This window comes from Eubalaena glacialis, chromosome 15 (genome assembly GCF_028564815.1).
Source record: "Eubalaena glacialis isolate mEubGla1 chromosome 15, mEubGla1.1.hap2.+ XY, whole genome shotgun sequence".
Taxonomy (NCBI): Eukaryota; Metazoa; Chordata; class Mammalia; order Artiodactyla; family Balaenidae; genus Eubalaena; species Eubalaena glacialis.
The window spans coordinates 46,151,804-46,170,581 of NC_083730.1; the positions used below are offsets into that span (position 1 = coordinate 46,151,804).

The following is an 18,778-nucleotide window of genomic DNA, read 5'->3' on the forward strand; positions in this document are numbered from 1 at the left end:
CTGTGGTCGGGATATATGCAAATTCCCACAACAGTGTGCAATGGAACATAATTTGAGAAATACTTAAGAATCCTTCCAGCTCTAAATATCTATCATCGACATTCTTATTGCAACCAAACTCACCAAAATCTTCTCCCCTAACCCAAACAAGTGTGAAACTTGATCATCTTGCTTTTAGAAAAACCAGATTAAAAATCACAGCCATCCGTACCTGGGCTCTAGAATAATTATACATTTAATTCAACCCACTATAAATACAAATATACTAATCTTACACATCTATACTAACAAAAAGTTGCGAGGCAATAGTGTGATAAAGGATCACACTGAATTTACTAACCATGTAGCACTGAACAAGTCACTCTTCTTTAAAATCAGTTTCCTCACACATACAAAAAGCATCTACACTTGATAGGGTTGTTCAGAGGATTAAGATAGGTAATGTAATAAAATGCTCATTACAGTTATTTTTCAGTCAGGAAAGTGTTTGATAAATAGTAGCTAATATCACTAAGGTAGCATTAGAAGTGATCACCAATACTTTAAAACATGGAAAATATTCATCATAACCAGGAGTCAAAGAAATGCAAAGTAAACAAGACAGAAATACTTTTTTTCAGTTGTCAAAAAACTAGTTTTAAAAAATAATAATAATATCCAGTGTTAAAGGAGACATAAAGAAATAAGTGCTCTACATTTCTGCATAACAATTTGTCAATACTTAACAAAATCCTTAGCGAGGGTATCCCAAAACTCTGAATGCCATTTTGAGCTTTAATAACCTCACAAGTATAAATACTACAAAGTTACAAAAACCATCATTTTTAAGTTTAATTGTTTAAATTAAAAACTGAAATTCTGTTTATACGTTTTGTAAATTTTGAGTAATACATTTTTAATTTAAATTCTTTGTTTCTTTACTCAGAGGGACTGTGAAAAGGAAAAAAAAAAAGACAGGGAGAGTCAGACAAAAAACCCCACAAGACTAACTGGAACAACAGTCTAGATCATGATACGGTCTACATTAAGGCAGGAGTAGGAAGGAGGGACAGAGGATCTCTATTTTAGAGACATAGTTCTCAATGTCTATGATTGTGTATGAAGGGGGCATCCTAGGTTAAAAAATAAAATATAATTTTTTGACAATTACTTGTGAGAGAATGAGAAAGAAAAGCATTTCTAATTTAGAAGACTGAGTAAAAGGTGACTGTATTAACCAAATTGAGAAATATTGGAAGAGTTGGTTTGACAGAAAAACGCAAGTTTTAAGTACCTACAGGGCTTCCCTGGTGGCACAGTGGTTAAGGATCCGCCTGCCAATGCAGGGGACACAGGTTCGAGCCCTGGTCCGGGAGGATCCCACATGCCGAGGAGCAGCTAGGCCCATGTGCCACAACTACTGAAGCCCGCGCACCTAGAGCCTGTGCTCCGCAACGGGGCCACAATGAGAAGCCCGCGCACCGCAACAAGGAGTGGCCCCCACTCGCCGCAACTAGGGAAAGCCCAAGCGCAGCAACGAAGACCCAACACAGCCATCAGTCAATCAATCAATAAATGTATTAAAAAAATAAAGTACCTATAAACAGCTCAATGCGTGTTATCCAGTAAACAAGTGGAAAAATGGATCTGAAAATTGGGGGGAAGAATATGGAGAGCAGATAAAGTAAGAAGAACACTAAGGGGCTTCCCTGGTGGCACAGTGGTTAAGAATCCGCCTGACAGTGTAGGGGACACGGGTTTGAGCCCTGGTCCGGGAAGATCTCACAGCCACAGAGCAACTAAGCCCATGTGCCACAACTACTGAGCCTGTGCTCTAGAGCCCTCGAGCCACAACTACTGAGCCCACGTGCCACAAATACTGAAGTCCGCAAGCCTAGAGCCCGTGCTCCGCAACAAGAGAAGCCACTGCAATGAGAAGCCTGCGCACCGCAATGAAGAGTAGCCCCCGCTCACCGCAACTCAAGGAAAGCCCACGCGCAGCAATGAAGACCCAACACAGCCAAAAATAAATAAAACAAATTTTTAAAAAATTAAAAAAAAAAAAACACTAAAGAAACAATCTAGAGAGATATAAACATTAAAGGAAGGTTCAAAGAAACAGAAGAACCAAGAGTAAGTAATGTTATAGAAGCCAGGTCTAATAAACTACCAAAGAGAAAACAGTAATTAAAGAGATAAAGGTAAAACTATCACCAAACCATTAAGCTAAACCTTCCTCTTTAAATAAAAATTGAAACTGTCAACAAAGTGCACACCAACAAAATTCATTATACAGAGATAACCATGCATAAAATTGATGGAGCTTGAGTGAACGAAATGAAGCAGGTTAGTAACTATTAGCAAGTAAATTAGTCAATATGCTGGCTAATTTAACAATTACAAGTAAAATATAAACAGAGAATATTAAAAGATTTTTTGAAACCTGGGTGTACAAACATAAGCTGTATTTAGGGGGAGTGGATAAACCAAAATTTCAAAGCCCACTTATTCAATACCTAAAATAGTATATGATAACACTACATACCTATCAGAATGACCAAAATGAACAAGGTGGAAAATACCAAGTGTTGAGGAGGATGTGAGACCAACCTAAACTTGCATTCAATGCTATAAAAGTGTAAACTGATACAACCATTTTGAAAATTAATACAACCATTTGGCAGTAGCTAATACAGCCCAGTAATTCCACTCCAAAGTATACCCAACTGACTTGCATACCTCATCAGAAGAAATTTCCCAGAAAGTTCATTGCCACACTATTTGTAATAGCCAAAAGCTGAAAACCATACAAATGTCCATCAACAGAAAAATGCATAAACAATTACAGCATATCCACAAAATTAAAACTATAGTATACCGTAGTAAGAATGAATTTGGATGTATAATGTTGAGCTTTGGAAGCCAAATGCAAAAGACTACAAGCTGCATGATTCTATTTTTATAAAGATCAAAGAGCAAGTAAAACTATACTGTTAAAAGTCAAAATAGTGGTGTCCTGGAAGAAGTGGGATACACTCCTCGGAGAAGTGAGGAGTTTCTGAAATGCTGGTAATGGAGTTCTGGAGTTCTGTTGCTTGATATGGGTGTTGAACACACAGGTGTGCTCAGTTTGAAAAAAATTCACTGAGCTGACTTTTATGATGGGGCACTTTTCTTTTATGAATACTACACTTAAATTTTTTCAATTAGGAGTAAAAACAAGGGTAAATATGTTTAAACTGTTATAAAAATAGCTAAATTAATCTTCTAACTGGGCTTAAAAACAAACCAAAAAAAAAAAAAAAATCGCTAGAAAATTTCCAGAGCTAAAAAAATACATCTGCAAAATAAGAGACAACCAAATGACAGGTACAATGAATTTCTGAAAGATCTTCATCCGGATCACTAGAAAATCTTAAATAATTATTTTTTTCAACTTCTAATAGTTTCCAGAGAGGGAATAAAAAACAGATCGTGTACTAAGGAAAGAGAATCAGATTAGCATCCAACTCATCAGCAATAACAAACAGATGACAAAACAACAGAATGATGTGTTCAAAGTTCTGAGGGAAAGTGACTTATAACCTAGAATTTCATCTTCTGGATACTAAACTATTTGCTTTTTGAACCCTAGGCATTTCTTTTTTTTTTTTTTTTTTTTTATGGCTGTGTTGGTCTTCGTTTCTGTGCAAGGGCTTTCCGCAGTTGCGGCAAGTGGGGGCCACCCTTCATCGCGGTGCGCGGGCCTCCCACCACCGCGGCCTCTCCCGTTGCGGAGCACAGGCTCCAGACGCGCAGGCTCAGCAATTGTGGCTCACGGGCCCAGCCGCTCCGCGGCATGTGGGATCCTCCCAGACCAGGGCCCGAACCCGTGTCCCCCGCATTAGCAGGCAGACTCTCAACCACTGCGCCACCAGGGAAGCCCCCCCTAGGCATTTCTGATAATGCAATAAATACAATACTGAGAAACGACAAATTCTGCAAAACTGCACACTAAAACTTACAGGGCTTGTGGGGAAAAAAAGGTTGGGGTAGACTAACTACCCGTAGAACACTGTGACCAGAGGACTAACAAAAACCCAAACAATCCTAATAAAAATACTAACACATTTTAAAAGACATTTAAGTTCTTAATAAACACTTTACTCTAAAGCTTAAAAAGAAGAGGTGAGGGGTTAGAAAGGAGTGATTAAAGCTGATAAATTCCAGAGAGCTCTCATGGCCAAACCGAACCAAGGAAAAAATGTAGGTTGTGCATTTCGTACAGTAGTGTACAATTCTGTGGCTTGTTATATTCAACTGAGTTTTAGTGTACTTCTCTTCAGCTAATGTAACCATTTGCTAATGGCTCAAAACATCAATGTGCAGGAGAAAAAACCACGTATAAACCAATCCGTTCTGATATAATCTTGTATAACAACAGAATGTTATCACTGTTGAGTCTGTTATCACTTGTCTCTAACCTTGTTTGTGGTCTTTTGATATGGAAAATTTTTAATTTTTAATATAGTCTAAATTCATCACCTTTTCCTAAAATTACGGTTTGTGCACATAGTCTTAAGCCTTCCCCTTCTCAAGATCAGGGATATTTCCCTACGTTGCCTTCTAAGAAGTTTAAATTTTGCTCATCACATTTAAGTTTTTAATTCACCTAAAAAATACCTTTATGTATAGTAAACAATAGAGATTTCATATGCAAAGCCGTTATCCAAATACCATTCTACTGGATAAGCCATCTTCTCCCCATTGATTTGCCATGTCATATCTATCAAAGTTCTAATACATGTATGGAACTATTTCTGGGCTCTCTAGTATATGTCCTACTGATCATTTATCTACTGCTGAATTAATACCATACCATTTTAATTCCTATAACTTCATAATACTACATCATAGTATCTAGCAGGGTTGGTTCTATCTCTATGTTCTACTTTTTCCAAATTTTCTCAGTTATTCATGGTCATTAACACATCATTATGACTTTTTAATCAGTTTTTCAAGTTCTACCAAAACAATAATGTTGAGACTTTATTGGAATTGCATTAGCTTTTTTAGAATCATCTGAGGGAGAACTGGCATCTTAATTTTATTGAATGGTTCTACCCATAAACATGTCATGTCTCTCCACCTATTCAGATTTCTTATGCTTTTCAGTAGTTTTTCAACTTTCCCTACAGAAGTCTTGACATTTTTACTAGATTATAATAAATAGTCTAATTATAAACTATTTATAGTTTTTGTTGCATTATAAATAGGATTTTTTCTATTAATTTTTTATCTGATTACTGTTGGTATAAAAAAATGTTACTGATTTTTGTCTGTTGTTCTCATATCCAGAAACCTCTCTGTACATTCTTATTGGTTCTAATCATTTGTTAGTTGTTTCTCTTAGGTTTTAGATGTAGTTTTATCACCTACAAATTATGACAATTTTATCTCTTCTTTTTCTATCTTTGTATATCTTATTTCTTCTTTTCTCATTGAATTGCCTAAAGCCTGAAATACAATGTTAAATGGTAGGGGGGATACAAATATCCTTGTCTAGTTCTTGACTAGAAAAGCACATAGGGTCTACTATTCAGTACATTTACTATAGATTTTAGGGACGCTACCCTTAATTAGAATAAAAGTAAGTTCCATCCTATTCCTAATTTCATTTTATAATGAAATGCTGAACTCTATTAAATGCTTTTAGCATCTATTGAAATGATCATATGCTTTCAACATCCAAATTCTCTTCCTATTTTGAAGGTGTTCTTCATTATGTGATTTTCAGTGAAAATTAGTTCCTTCTGAAAGGACAAAAAACTGTGGGTCAATTCCTCCCAACAATTCTGTCAGTTTTCATCTAAAGTTATGTTGGTAGCTGCAAAAAAGTTCATGATTATTCCTTTTATCCACATGAAATGACTTTCTTTCTTGTAATGCTATCTGAATTAAATGGTCTGATATTAATATTTCTATACCAGCTTTCTTTTAGCTGACATAGAAATATAAGGACTCAGAAAAGCTCTCTGAAAGACTCAGTTTTGCTGTAAAGTGTCACACACATTCCTAGAAGTCACTGCACTATGCAAAATCATCCAATAAAAACCACAGAGCTCATGGGAAAAACAGGGTTGGGCACAACACTCAAATGTACACATCCAAAAGAATACTCTATATAGGTTACAGATACATTCACGTTTAAAAGTTTTAACTTAGCCTGAAGAAAATACACACTACTCATTACAATAACTGTTAAAGAATATTTTAGCTTTATTTATGTTTTATATTCCCTAAGCAATACTGTAAGCAATACTGTAAGCAAATACTGTAAGCAGTATCATATCTGCGTATGTATACATAAAATGTCTGAAAGGATACCAAAGAAATCAATAGCGATATATATACCGGGGAATTATGGGGCAGAGGACGATGCAAGGAGTGACAACAGGAATAAGGAAATTTGAGGGAGTTCCCTGGTGGCCTAGTGGTTAGGATTCCAGGCTTTGACTACTGTGGCCTGCGTTCAATCCCTGGTCAGGGAACTGAGATCCCGCAAACCATGTGGCGCGGTCAAAAAAAGAAAAAAAAATCCTAAGTCAAATCTTAGCAACTAAGCACAGCTATCCTTTAAATAGATACTAAAACTACTTCTTGAAAACTGGCAAAAATATATCTTAGAAAGCAAAAATGATTTACAAAGGTGCAAAAGCAATTTAATGGAGGAAGGATAGACTTTTTTTAATAAATGATGCTGGAGCAACTGGAAATCCATAGGCAAAAAAAATGAACCCCATTGAAGTCTGCCCCTTTATATAAAAATTAACTCAAAACAGATCATAGACTATAGTAAACTGGGTAATGGCCATCCAAAGATACATTCACTTCCTAATTCCCAGAACAAGTTAATATCACCTTACATTGTAACAGATCTGATTATTGTTAAAGATTTGGGGATGAGGAAATTAGCTGGGATTATCCAGGTGGGTCCTAAATATCACCACAAGTGTCTTTATAAGAGAGGCAAAGGGAGATCTGACACAAACACACAGGAGAAGCCATATTGAGATGGAGGCAAAGACTGGAGTGATGTGCCCCCAGCTCCTCCAGGCCCTGCCAACACTTTGATTTTGGCCCACTGAAACTGATTTCAAACTTCTAGCCTCTATAACTGTGAAAAAATTAATTTATGTTGTTTTAAGCCACCAAGTCTGTGGTAATGTTACAGTGGCCCTAGGAAACCAATATGCAGAGTTAAATGTGAAACATTAAACTATAAAACTTTGAGAAAAAAATAGAAAATATTCACAATACAGAGCTACACAGAGTTCTTAGACTTAATGTTAAAAACACATTCCATAAAAGGAAAAACTGACACAGTGGACTTCATAAAAATTTAAAATGTATGCTGGGTAAAAGATTGTTAAGTAGATAAAAAGACAATCCAAAGACTGGAAAAAAATATTTGTAAATCATATATCTAACAAAGGAGTAGTATCTGGAATACATAAAGAAGTCTCAAAGCTCAAAAGTTAGAAAGCAAATGACCCAATTAAAACATAGGCAAAAGACACTGAAGAGACATGATTTTAACCTAAGATATACAGGTAGTAAACACGCACATGAAAAGATGTTCAACATCATTAGCCATTAGTAAAATACAAATTAAAATCATGAGGTATCACTACACAGATTGAAATGGCTTAAAATTTAAAACAATGACAGGGACTTCCATGGTGGGGCAGTGGTTAAGAATCTGCCTGCCAATGCAGGGGACATGGGTTTGAGCCCTGGTCTGGGAAGATCCCACACGCTGTGGAGCAACTAAGCCCGCGTGCCACAACTACTGAGCTGTGCTCTAGAGCCCGTGAGCCACAACTACTGAGCCCACACGTCACAATTACTGAAGTCCATGTGCCTAGAGCCCATGCTCCACAACAAGAGAAGCCACAGCAATGAGAACCCCATGCACCCCAACGAAAAGTAGCTCCCGCTCGCCGCAACTAGGGAAAGCCCACGCACAGCAATGAAAACCCAAAGCAGCCAAAAATAAATAAATAAATTTATAAAAAAAAATAATAAAAAATAAAACAATGACAACATGAAACACTGGCGAGGATGCAAAGAAACTGGATCACTCATACACTGCTGGTGGGAATACAAAATGGTATACTGTGGAAAATAGCTTGGCATTTTCTTAAAAGACAAAACATGCAACCACCATATGACCCAATAATTGCATTCTTGGGCATTTATCCTAGAGGAATGAAGGCTTACGTTCACACAAAAACCTGTACATGAATATTTATAGCAGCTCTATCTGTGATAGTCAAAAACTGGCTATTCCAGATTTCCTTCAGTGAATGAATGTTTAACCAAAATGTGGTACATCCATACCACGTATGGATGCATATTCACCAATAAAAGGAACTAATGATAACACACAACAACCTGAATCTCCAGAGAATTATGCTGAGTGAAAAAAGAAATTCCAAAAAGTTACATATTGTTTGATTCCATTTATATAACATTACTTAACATTCTTTTTTTGCTAACAGCTCTACTGAGATATAATTCACATACCATACCCCATTCACCCATTTAAAGTGTACATTTCAGCAGGTTTTTTACTGTTATTCACAGAATTGTGCAATATTTAAGATTCTTGAAATGTCAAAATTATGGAAATAGAGAACATGGGACTTCCTCGGCAATCCAGTGGTAACAAATCCGCCTTCCAATGCAGGGGACACAGGTTTGATCCCTGGTCGGGGAACTAAGATCCCACTTGCTGTGGGGCAACTAAGCCCGTGCGACACAACTACTGAGTCCACGCACCTCAACTAGAGAGCCTTCGTGTCGCAAACTACAGAGCCCACGTCCCACAAGAGAGAAAACCCACATGCCGCAATGAGAGATCCTGCGTGCCGCAACGAAAACCCAACGCAGCCAAAAATAAAAAATTAAAAAAACTAAATTAAAATTAAAAAAAAAAAAAGAAATACAGAACATGTGATCATTAGTGCTTGCCAAGGGTTAAGGAGGCACAGGGTGGGATCAAGAGGAAAGTGGGTGTGGCTATAAATGAGCTATGTGAAGGATTTTTGTGGTGATGGAAACGTTCTTTATCTTTATTAAGAAGGACGATATCCTGGTTTTATTTACAAAACATTGCCATTAGAGGAAACTGGGCCAGGGTACACAATTTCTGTATTATTTTACAACTACATGTTAATCTACAATGGCCTCAAAATAAATAGTTTAACTTATCCATATAGTCATATGGATATTCATGCATATTCACTTAATAAATACATATTAAATACTTACTACATAACAGAACTCGGGACATATCAGGGAACAAAAGTGATGAAAATCCCTACCCTGATGGGACTTACAGCATTGTATGCATGCAGGTACTTGTGGCAAGTTTGTGTATATATACTATATCCAAAAACATTTAACAAGTCATATTATACTGTGCTAAAAATAGTAAAAGTAATTAATGAAAGTGAAGAATCCCAAAGAATCAAATTATTTTAAGAATTCAAATATACTAAAAAGATTTTTAAAAGAATGGAAAAGGAATGCCCTCTAAGAAATACTGAGGTCAACTAAATAAGATAGGCAAATTAATAAAGATTCAAAAGCACACATAATATATCTTAGTAGATTCCAGGTAAGTCCAAAAATGGACAATTTTTTTAAAAGATTCAAGAAACAGAAAAAATGGAATAGCATTATAACTTTAGATAAAGAGAAACAAGTATCTCGAATCTGAATGTATAAGAAAATGTAATAATATACCAAAAACAAAGCAACTGATAGAAAAATAATGTAAAATAAGTAATAAATTACAATAGATTATTATTAAATCATAGTCATAGAAATGATCACAAATGTACCTACACACTCTGAACAGTAAAATTATAAATTAGTATATAAAAATTTAATATGGAAAAATGCACATAGGCCATATGTTGCTAGCAACTAAAGAAACAAATTTTAAAGCGACTTCTAGACGCCATTATGAACTGTATTAAACTAACAAAATATTGCTTAAAAAAAATGCTCAACGTAGCGAATATCCTGCTCGGGCTGCGCGCTGGGCCACGGCGCGAGCACCGGAAGATGGGGCCGCCCGCCCGTCCGCCCGGCGCCCCGGGTCCCCGCCCGCCGGCCACCCCGGCGTCCCCCGCGAGGCCCCGGAGCCGAGGGCCAAGCGGCCGCGGACGGCGTAGAAGGCGCGAGGTAGAGATGATCTTCAAAATGAAGTCTCTGGAAAATGTTCGGTTCTCTTCAGGAACTACAAAAATGGAAGGAAAGAACATTTTCAAAACGAAATTGTTGCCACCGCAAGAGTAGCCCCCGCTCGCCGCAACTAGAGAAAGCCCGTGTGCAGCAACGAAGACCCAACGCAGCCAAAATAAATAAATAAAATAAATTTATTTTAAAAAAAAGCTCTTTCTAAAAAAAAACGAAATTGTTGTGAAAGTGGGTTTACAACTGATACTATTGACAGTTTTTTTTTTCTTTTTAGCTAATAAAACACTTTTAAGAAGACTGTATTTATGGTCAAAGGAAACTGGACTAACCATGCGGCCGAAGACTTTTCCCGCCACGACCTACTCTGGGAACACCCCGCGGCGGCTGCAGGAGATCCGCGAGGGGCTGAAGCAGCCGCCCAAGACCCCCGCCCCGGGCCGCCAGCGGGCCGAGCAGTGCCGCTGCCCTGGACGCCAAGGCCCTGGGGGGCCAGGCAGCAGCAGCAGCAGCAGCAGCAGCAGCAGCAGACGAGGACAGCCCCGAGTTCGGGCCTTACCAGAAAGCCCTGAGAGAAATCATATACTCCTTGCTGCCCTTTGCTAATGAATTGGGCCCTTCAGCCGCCGCAGAAGTAAACCAACAAATGCTGCAGTAACTGGTGGACGTGGGCTGTGACCAGATGGGTGGACGCTCCCAGGAGGCTGCCCATCTGGGGTGCAAGGGAGACCAGCAGAGGTCCCTGGAGAGGGGTTTCTAGGCTACAAACCCAAGGCCCTTTCTGTGTCCCACTGCACTGTTTTCCACCTCCTCTCCAAAACCATCTTGTTAGCTGCTTTCCTTTTCAGGCAAGATCCAGAGATTTCTCAGCTCTCCTGAAATTGTGTCAGGTGCACTTTCTGTCCTGTCCCTGTGATGATGGGAAGGCTTTCCCACGTGGCCCTTTCCTTGGGGTTTATTTGCCTTATTCTGAGCTGTCTTGGGGAAGAGACTGGCTTCCTTGAACTTGTGTTTGGTTTGTGCATTTTTTAACTCAGCTAAGGGTAAGGTTGGTTAACATGAGTTGGCTCTTTGCCTCTGTTTTCTCCTGTTTTAAAAGATAGCATCTATGCTGTTAGAGGAGACGTAACTATATTAAGGGAATGAGAAAGACTAGAAAATAAAAAGCTTGAGAAATTTAAAAAAAAAATGCTGGCAAAGATGATGGACTACAGATATACTTTAACAGTCTTAATGGCACTGTGTAAATTAGCCCAATTTTGTGGAAAGCAACATGACATCTACACAAACAGCAGTAACTATTTATTGAGTACTTAGGCAGGGTTCCAGAAACTTTACATAATCTTGAATTCTTAAGAATAAATAAATGTTTCAAAAGTTCCTTTATTTTACAAACAAGGAAACTAAGACTTTCAAAATAAATAAACCTATATGAGACTGAAGGCAAGATGCTACTTCATTGAAAACAAGGCCCTGCACGTTCCTTCTACCTCAGGGTCTTTGCCCAGAATGTTCCCTCACCCCAAAACACTCTATACACAAACACAGCCCTCCACAAATTAACACCTACACATCACAAATCTCAGCAACAATTTCACTTCCTCAAGAAAGGTCTTTGAGTACGTACCCATCCACCCACCAACACACCTAGATCTGGTCCCCTTCTTATACTCTCTCTTTAAACCTATGAGTTTGTAACTGCACATTTATCTGAGTGTTTATTTGAATTAAAATGCATCTCACCAATGCCAGTTCTGAAGGCAGGGATCATATCTAACCATATACCACTGTAGGTATAACACAGAGCTGGGCACCTAGGAGGCATTCATTAATATTTGTTAAAGCAATGAATGCTAATTTACCTTAATCTAATCCAAAAATTTACTTAACCCAAGATATAATCCACAGTCCTCAAATCAAAACCGTAAGCACCGTCCATGTACAAAACACTTCAACAGAGCTATAATCATCCTTGTGTGACACAGCTGACAAATTCCCTTGTATTTACCCTCTGACCCAGCAATTCCACTTGTGAAAATTTATCTTACAGGAAAAACTCTCACATGTGAAATGGTATTCATACAAGTTTAATCAATGTGCCATTATTTGTAACAGCAAAAGATTGGAAACAACCTAAGTATCCATAGATAAGACATTAGATAAATAAATAAATAAATTTAATAATTTAAAAAAATAATCAAACAATGGAACACTAGAACACTAAATATGTTCCATGGGGTCAGGAATTTTTGTCTGGTTTGTTGAACCCCAGAATCTACATTAGTATTGTTGGCACATAATGGACACTCAGTGTTGGCTTACTGAATGAATGAAAACTCGACAACCTCCCCCCCTCAACCAAAAAAAAAAAAAGAGTAAGAAGGCCCTTTATGTACTGATATAGAATGACCTCCAATACAGTAACATGAAAATAGCAAGATACAAAAGAATGCATACAGTATGCTATTCTCTGGAAGAATAGATAAGGTAACACTGATTGTGAGAGACAATCATATTATTTCCTTTTGTACCTTTAAAGCTGTGAATTACAATATTCTCCATTCACAATAATACCTTCAATATTAAATATGTGGACCAAAAAACTTGAAACAGCCTCCTTTCTGTTTACAATAATACTCTAGCTTTTTGTGTTAGATGCTGTAGTTATTAAACTAAACATAATTTTATATTTTTATGGGTTTTGAAAACTATAAAACACACATACAAGATTATCATCATTCACAAACATTATCTCCTTTGGCCCTTGCAACAACCCTGTGAAACAGGTTGTTTCTACCCCCGTTTTATGGAGAAGAAAACAGGCTGAAAGGAGTTAAATGACTTGACCAAGTGATACAGCTAGTAAGCTGTGGTCTCCCAACACAAACCCATTCATACATTTATTCAATACCAAATACATACAGTAGGCTCAGGTAAGTACAAGTAGACCTGGGTTGCTGCCTTTTAAGAGCTTACAGTCTAGGGGCTTCCCTGGTGGTCCAGTGGTTAGGAGTCTGCTTCAACGCAGGGGACGTGGGTTCGACCCCTGATCGGGGAACTAAGATCCCACATGCCGCAGGGCAACTAAGCCTGTGCGCCGCAACTACTAAGCCCGCGCCACAACTAGAGAGAAGCCCACGTGCCGCAATGAAGAACCCACGCGCCGCAACGAAAGATCCCATGTGCCGCAGCTAAGACCCGATGTAGCCAAAAATAAATAGATAAATAAATATTTTTAAAAATTGTTAAAAAGAGCTTCCAGTCTAACTGGTGAGAATGGCATCAGTCAAATCATCTGATCCCAAAAATATTATGATTATGAACTGTGATAAGAAGTACAAAGAGGGATTTCCCTGGTGGCGCAGAGGTTAAGAATCCGCCTGCCAATGTAGGGAACATGGGTTCGAGCCCTGGTCCGGGAAGATCTCACATGCCTCGGAGCAACTAAGCCCATGCGCCACAACTACTGAGCCTGCACTCTAGAGCCCACGAGCCACAACTACTGAGCCTGTGTGCCACGACTACTGAAGCCCGCAAGCCTCGAGTCTGTGCTCCGCAACAAGAAAAGCCACCGCAATGAGAAGCCCGAGCACCTCAATGAAGAGTAGCCCCCGCTCGCCACAACTAGAGAAAGACCACGTGCAGCAATGAAGACCCAACACAGCCAAAAATAAATAAATAAATTTATTAAAAAAAAAAAGAAAAAAAAAGATGGTCTAGAGCAGCAATTATTGTATCGGCAATATACCACATAAGCCTCGCTTTCAGATTTATAACAAGTACGTAGGAAAGAAGATATTTTGAAAATATGTATTTAGAGCATGACTGCCCAAACAGAATACCAATAAAGTTGTTCAAATTGTAAGAAATATTAAGTGAAAATTCAGGGACTGGATAATCCAAAGCAGGTCAATAAAGAATCATACAAATCTGTGCTTAATAAGAAGTGGAGGCCGATTTATATTAGCTCATTTTAAAAGATGCTTCCTGGGACTTCCCTGGTGGTCCAGTGGTTAAGACCCTGCGCTCCCAATGCAGGGAGCACGGGTTCCATCCCTGGTTGGGGAACTAAGATCCCGCACGCTACCTGGTGTGGCCAAAAATAAAATAAAAATAAAAAATAAAAGATACTCCCTTACATATAGGCCCCGAAGCAAACAGATTAGATTTCCATTTTTAAGAATGTGGCAAGGCATCAACTTGTCATTATATGTAATTTTCATTGTGATAGAGCTTACTTCTAATTGTACAGAGTTATTTCTTGAACCATTCAAAATAGAGAAGGGAGATTTGGTTCAAAGAGTCTTTGAAGATTACAAAGGGAAAAAAAAACGAGATAAATACCTTACCACTATGCCAGTCTGCACCTTCTGAAACATACCTGCTCAACTTTAATATTCTTAATTCATCTTTACATGTTTTTCAAAACATCTGACCACTCTAAGGCATCTGACACTGCTGACTACCTTTCCTTAAAATTCTTCTCAGTTTCCTGTCACACTCTATCCTGGTTTTCTTCCTATTCTTTTTTTTTTTTTTTTTTTTTTTTTTATTTTTTGGCTGTGTTGGGTCTCCGTTTCTGTGCGAGGGCTTTCTCTAGTTGTGACGAGCGGGGGCCACTCTTCATCGCGGTGCGCGGGCCTCTCACTATCGTGGCTTCTCTTGCTGCGGAGCACAGGCTCCAGACATGCAGGCTCAGTAGTTGTGGCTCACGGGCCCAGTTGCTCCGCGGCATGTGGGATCCTCCCAGACCAGGGCTTGAACCCGTGTCCCCTGCATTGGCAGGCAGACTCCCAACCACTGCGCCACCAGGGAAGCCCCTCTTCCTATTCTTGTCCATTCCTTCTCAGGCTGTTCTTTTCTCCACTCCACATTTAAATATATATTCTTCAGCACTTTGTTCTATCTAGATCTCTGTTATCTTTCAATTTATACACCTCCTCCAGGGGCTATATCCATACTCACAGCTTTAGTTCCATGTATTCCAGATCTACATATAAACACTTAACTATTGGACGTACAATCATCAAATCTTACACAATCTCCTTAAAATGTCAGGAATCTCTTCTCTCCATTCCCTCTATCATTACCTTGGTTCAGGTTCTAATCATTTCTCTCTGACAGAGCAATGAATGACTTCTTCACTAGTCTCACCAGTACCAAGCTAGACAAGGCTAGTAATTAGCAAGCATTCTAAAATTTAAATGTGACCATGCTGCTCCCCTGCCAAAATTATTCAGTAGGTCTCCATGGCTTTCAGGAAGAAGTTCAAATTGGCTTACACAGTAAATTCCTGCCAACGTCGCTAAGCTCCATCTCTACCACACTCATCTTTTGGCCAAACTTTGTAATCCGGATACAGTCATCCTCTGTAACCCCTCCTCACCTCTGCATATGCTGTAAACCTAATCAGGGTATTCCCCAACAATCCTTGAATACCAATTCTGACCTAAAGTATTACTTCATCCAGGAAATCTCTCCTATACTCATAGGCTAATTTAGATACCTGCTCTCAAGGCTCACATAAATTTTCCTCCTCAATTCCTTCCATACCAATCACATTCATGTATAGGTCTTCTCCATTAGACTATTAACATTCTCCAGAGAAAGAGCACTTTGTTTTGTTTTGGCCTCACGACATGTGCGACCTTAGTTCCCCGACCAGGGATCGAACCAGTGCCCCCTGCAGTAGGGGCACGGAGTCCTAACCACTGGACCGCCAGGGAAGTCCCAGAGAAACAGCACTTTGTATTCCCTGCACCTGACACACAGAAGGCATCTGACAATTGCTGTTTGAAGGAATGAATGAGGATTAAATGGGAATTTATATTTTGGTAAAGTTATTCTAGTGATAATGAACCTGCTCCTTTTACTAGAATGGGCAAATCCTTCACTGCAGTTGAAATGGCACAGGGGCTGAAAGCTCTTATCACCTCATCTCTCACTACTCATGAACAAAAAATTAATTTTGTAGCTAAATATAAATTTGTTTAAAGGCACAGGTTTGTCCCCTGTGAAAAGGAAAAAGCGAATGACATTCTAAACTAGATTATTTAAAACAGAATTCTACTTCCCCACCAAAGTCCTCCCAATCAATACCCTGTTCCACCATTACCACCCTTTCCAAAGAAAACTTTTTCTCCCTCTACCTTAATTTACTGTTTAGCCAGAACCTTAGAGCAATTGTGTGTGCATTTGAGAGGGGACAATGCTGGTAAAGGAGGGGATGGAGGAGGGTGAGTAGTAAGTGTCCAGTTCTCTTAACAAAACTTACTCCATATTTTCTTTCCACATCCCAGCCCAGGGAGGTGATTTAAGAAAAGCCCTCAACAATCATCTTCACTCTCTTTTCCATAGCCTTGAGGTCAAGCCAAAACTACAGTTTGATTTAATAAAATGTCTCACAAGGGAAGTGAACTAGAGCAAACTGCATGGAATTCTGAGGCGAACTAGAGATTACAATGAGTATGAGATCAATCACCCAACAGGTAATTGAAATTATTCTGTCCAGAAAAGACCTACTTCCTCACTGCGCCCTCCTTCCCTCCCTTTCTTCCACCCACTGCCAGCCCAAGCACAGAAAAGGCATCAAGTTATAATAAACACTAACAGATTAAAGACTAGAAAGTATACACTGCGCCCTAAACATCTCAAGATATATTTCTAACAATCTGCATTTGTTGCACCAAATGATAAAGGAATAACAGATTGTCATTCATCTCCCATGAGCGGCAAAAATATAACTGGCGTACCTTCTATGGTGAAAAGTCACATACTCTTGGGCTCACACAACCACTAGGAATAAGGTAGACAACAGTGCAGGTAAGACTGGGGATCGGAGTGAGAAGAGTGGGTCTCAAGAAACAACTGTAAGGAAGTCTGTGATTAAGAAACCCAAATTCAACAACCCATTCTTTAGAAAAATATAGAACCGCCCCCCCCCAAAAAAAAAAAAAAAAAAAAGGTGGAAGGAGAAATCGATTTAGAAACTTGTTCGACTCTTTTCAGCTATTTGTAAGCACACAGAACTTTCAAGCCTGGGTGTACTTTTTCAAATACAGATTTCCAAGCCTCACCTGCCAGAAATTCTTTATAAGTTTGTAATGGAGCCTGGGAATTGGTATGTTTACTTAAAAAGCTCCCCAGCGACTCTGATTAGCAGCCAGGTGTGTCAGAAATGCTATACACCTTTACAAGAAGGGCTCCTTCTAGCCCTTACGGACACCCTACGAGTCTATATTAATCATCGAAGTTCTTCCTAACAGCACCAGGCCACCTCACCGAATACCTCTGTGTTCTCCATCACCCCTAGGATTACTGCCTTAATTTCAGTTCACTCCTCACAACAGCGTTCTATCTTTCTCATCTCCACCCTTGCAGTAATCAAGTAATAAGCAGAAGGGTAAAACAAAGGGAAACTATCACTTCAATACCCGGAAATCCTGTCAGTTCTAACATATGAGGGAAGCAAACCCATTCTAGGTCATTCCAACCTGCACTGAATTCTGAAGGCATCGAAACACTTTCAAGGGTGGTCTGTGAAGCGGGTCTGAAAGGTTAAGTTAGATGAGAGCTCCTCGATCTGGAAAGGATGGGCCAAGGTCCTGAAAGGAAAAGGGAGACTTGAAAGCGGGGCGGGGTCGCGGAGCCGGGCGAGCGGGCCGTGCGGGCACCTCCGGCCGGTTCTGACACTCGACACCCCAGCCTTCACTCAGGTTGCTAGGAAACAAAAAGGCTCCACGTTCCCTGCAATTCTTCCCGGGCCTGCAGGAGAAGACAGGGGCCTCGGGGCCCGAGGACGCCACGGGGACGGGCCTGGGCACTGCCCCGGGGGCGCGGCAACGAGGCAGCTCCGGGGCCCGGGAGCCCCGGCTGAGGGGCCAGGCGCAGGGAGCGGGCCGGGAGTTCGGGGGGAGGGCGGCCTGGCCTCCGACCGGCCGCGAACGGGCCCTCGGCGCCGAGCGGCGCCCGGGGAGGCCGTGGCGGGCTCGTCTCCCGCCAGGCCGCAGCCCAGGGTCCGGGGCGGGGTGCGGGGCCTAAACGACCACCCGGCTCCGCGCGGGGGAGGGGGCGTCTACTCACACGTGCTGACAAGCCGCGGTCCGTACGGGCGTTTTGAGCACCTCCTGACAGACGGGGCAGTAAAAATCATCTTCGGTGTAGGACGTGGCCGCGGAGAGCTCCTCGGCCATGGCGGGAGATGGGGGAATCGAGGTTATGGCGGCGGCAGCGGCCCAGGTGGCGGCGTCGGCTCGGGGCCCGACTCCCTGCGTGAACCAGGAGGGGGCGGGGAATCGCGTCAGGAAGCAGCTCGCGCCAGGAAGGGGGCGGGGCCCGGCCGTGCCCGGCGGGACGGGGCGGGGCGGGGCGGGACAGAACGCCGAGGAGCTACGGCCGCACGCGCCGGGCGAGGGTAGATCCCCGGGCTGCTGCTCTTGCCGGGGCAGGACGGGGAGGCGGCGCTGGGCGGGAGGCGGCGGCCGACAGCCCGGCGATTGGCCTCACGGACGTTTCCACGAGCGCCCGCGAAGGGCGACCCCGCCCGAGGCCA

The 18,778-nt window shown here is 40.7% G+C and overlaps 1 protein-coding gene across 1 annotated transcript in view; it reads right to left on the minus strand.

The window, feature by feature from the left end:
• The window catches only part of RNF138 (ring finger protein 138), a 37,829-nt gene extending 19,257 nt beyond the window's left edge, over positions 1-18,572 (minus strand). The window contains exon 1 of the mRNA XM_061169920.1: positions 18,310-18,572. Coding sequence (XP_061025903.1) covers positions 18,310-18,419 — 110 coding nt within the window. The 5' untranslated portion in view covers positions 18,420-18,572. The remainder of the gene's footprint in view (positions 1-18,309) is intronic.
• Positions 18,573-18,778: the final 206 nt, after the last annotated feature.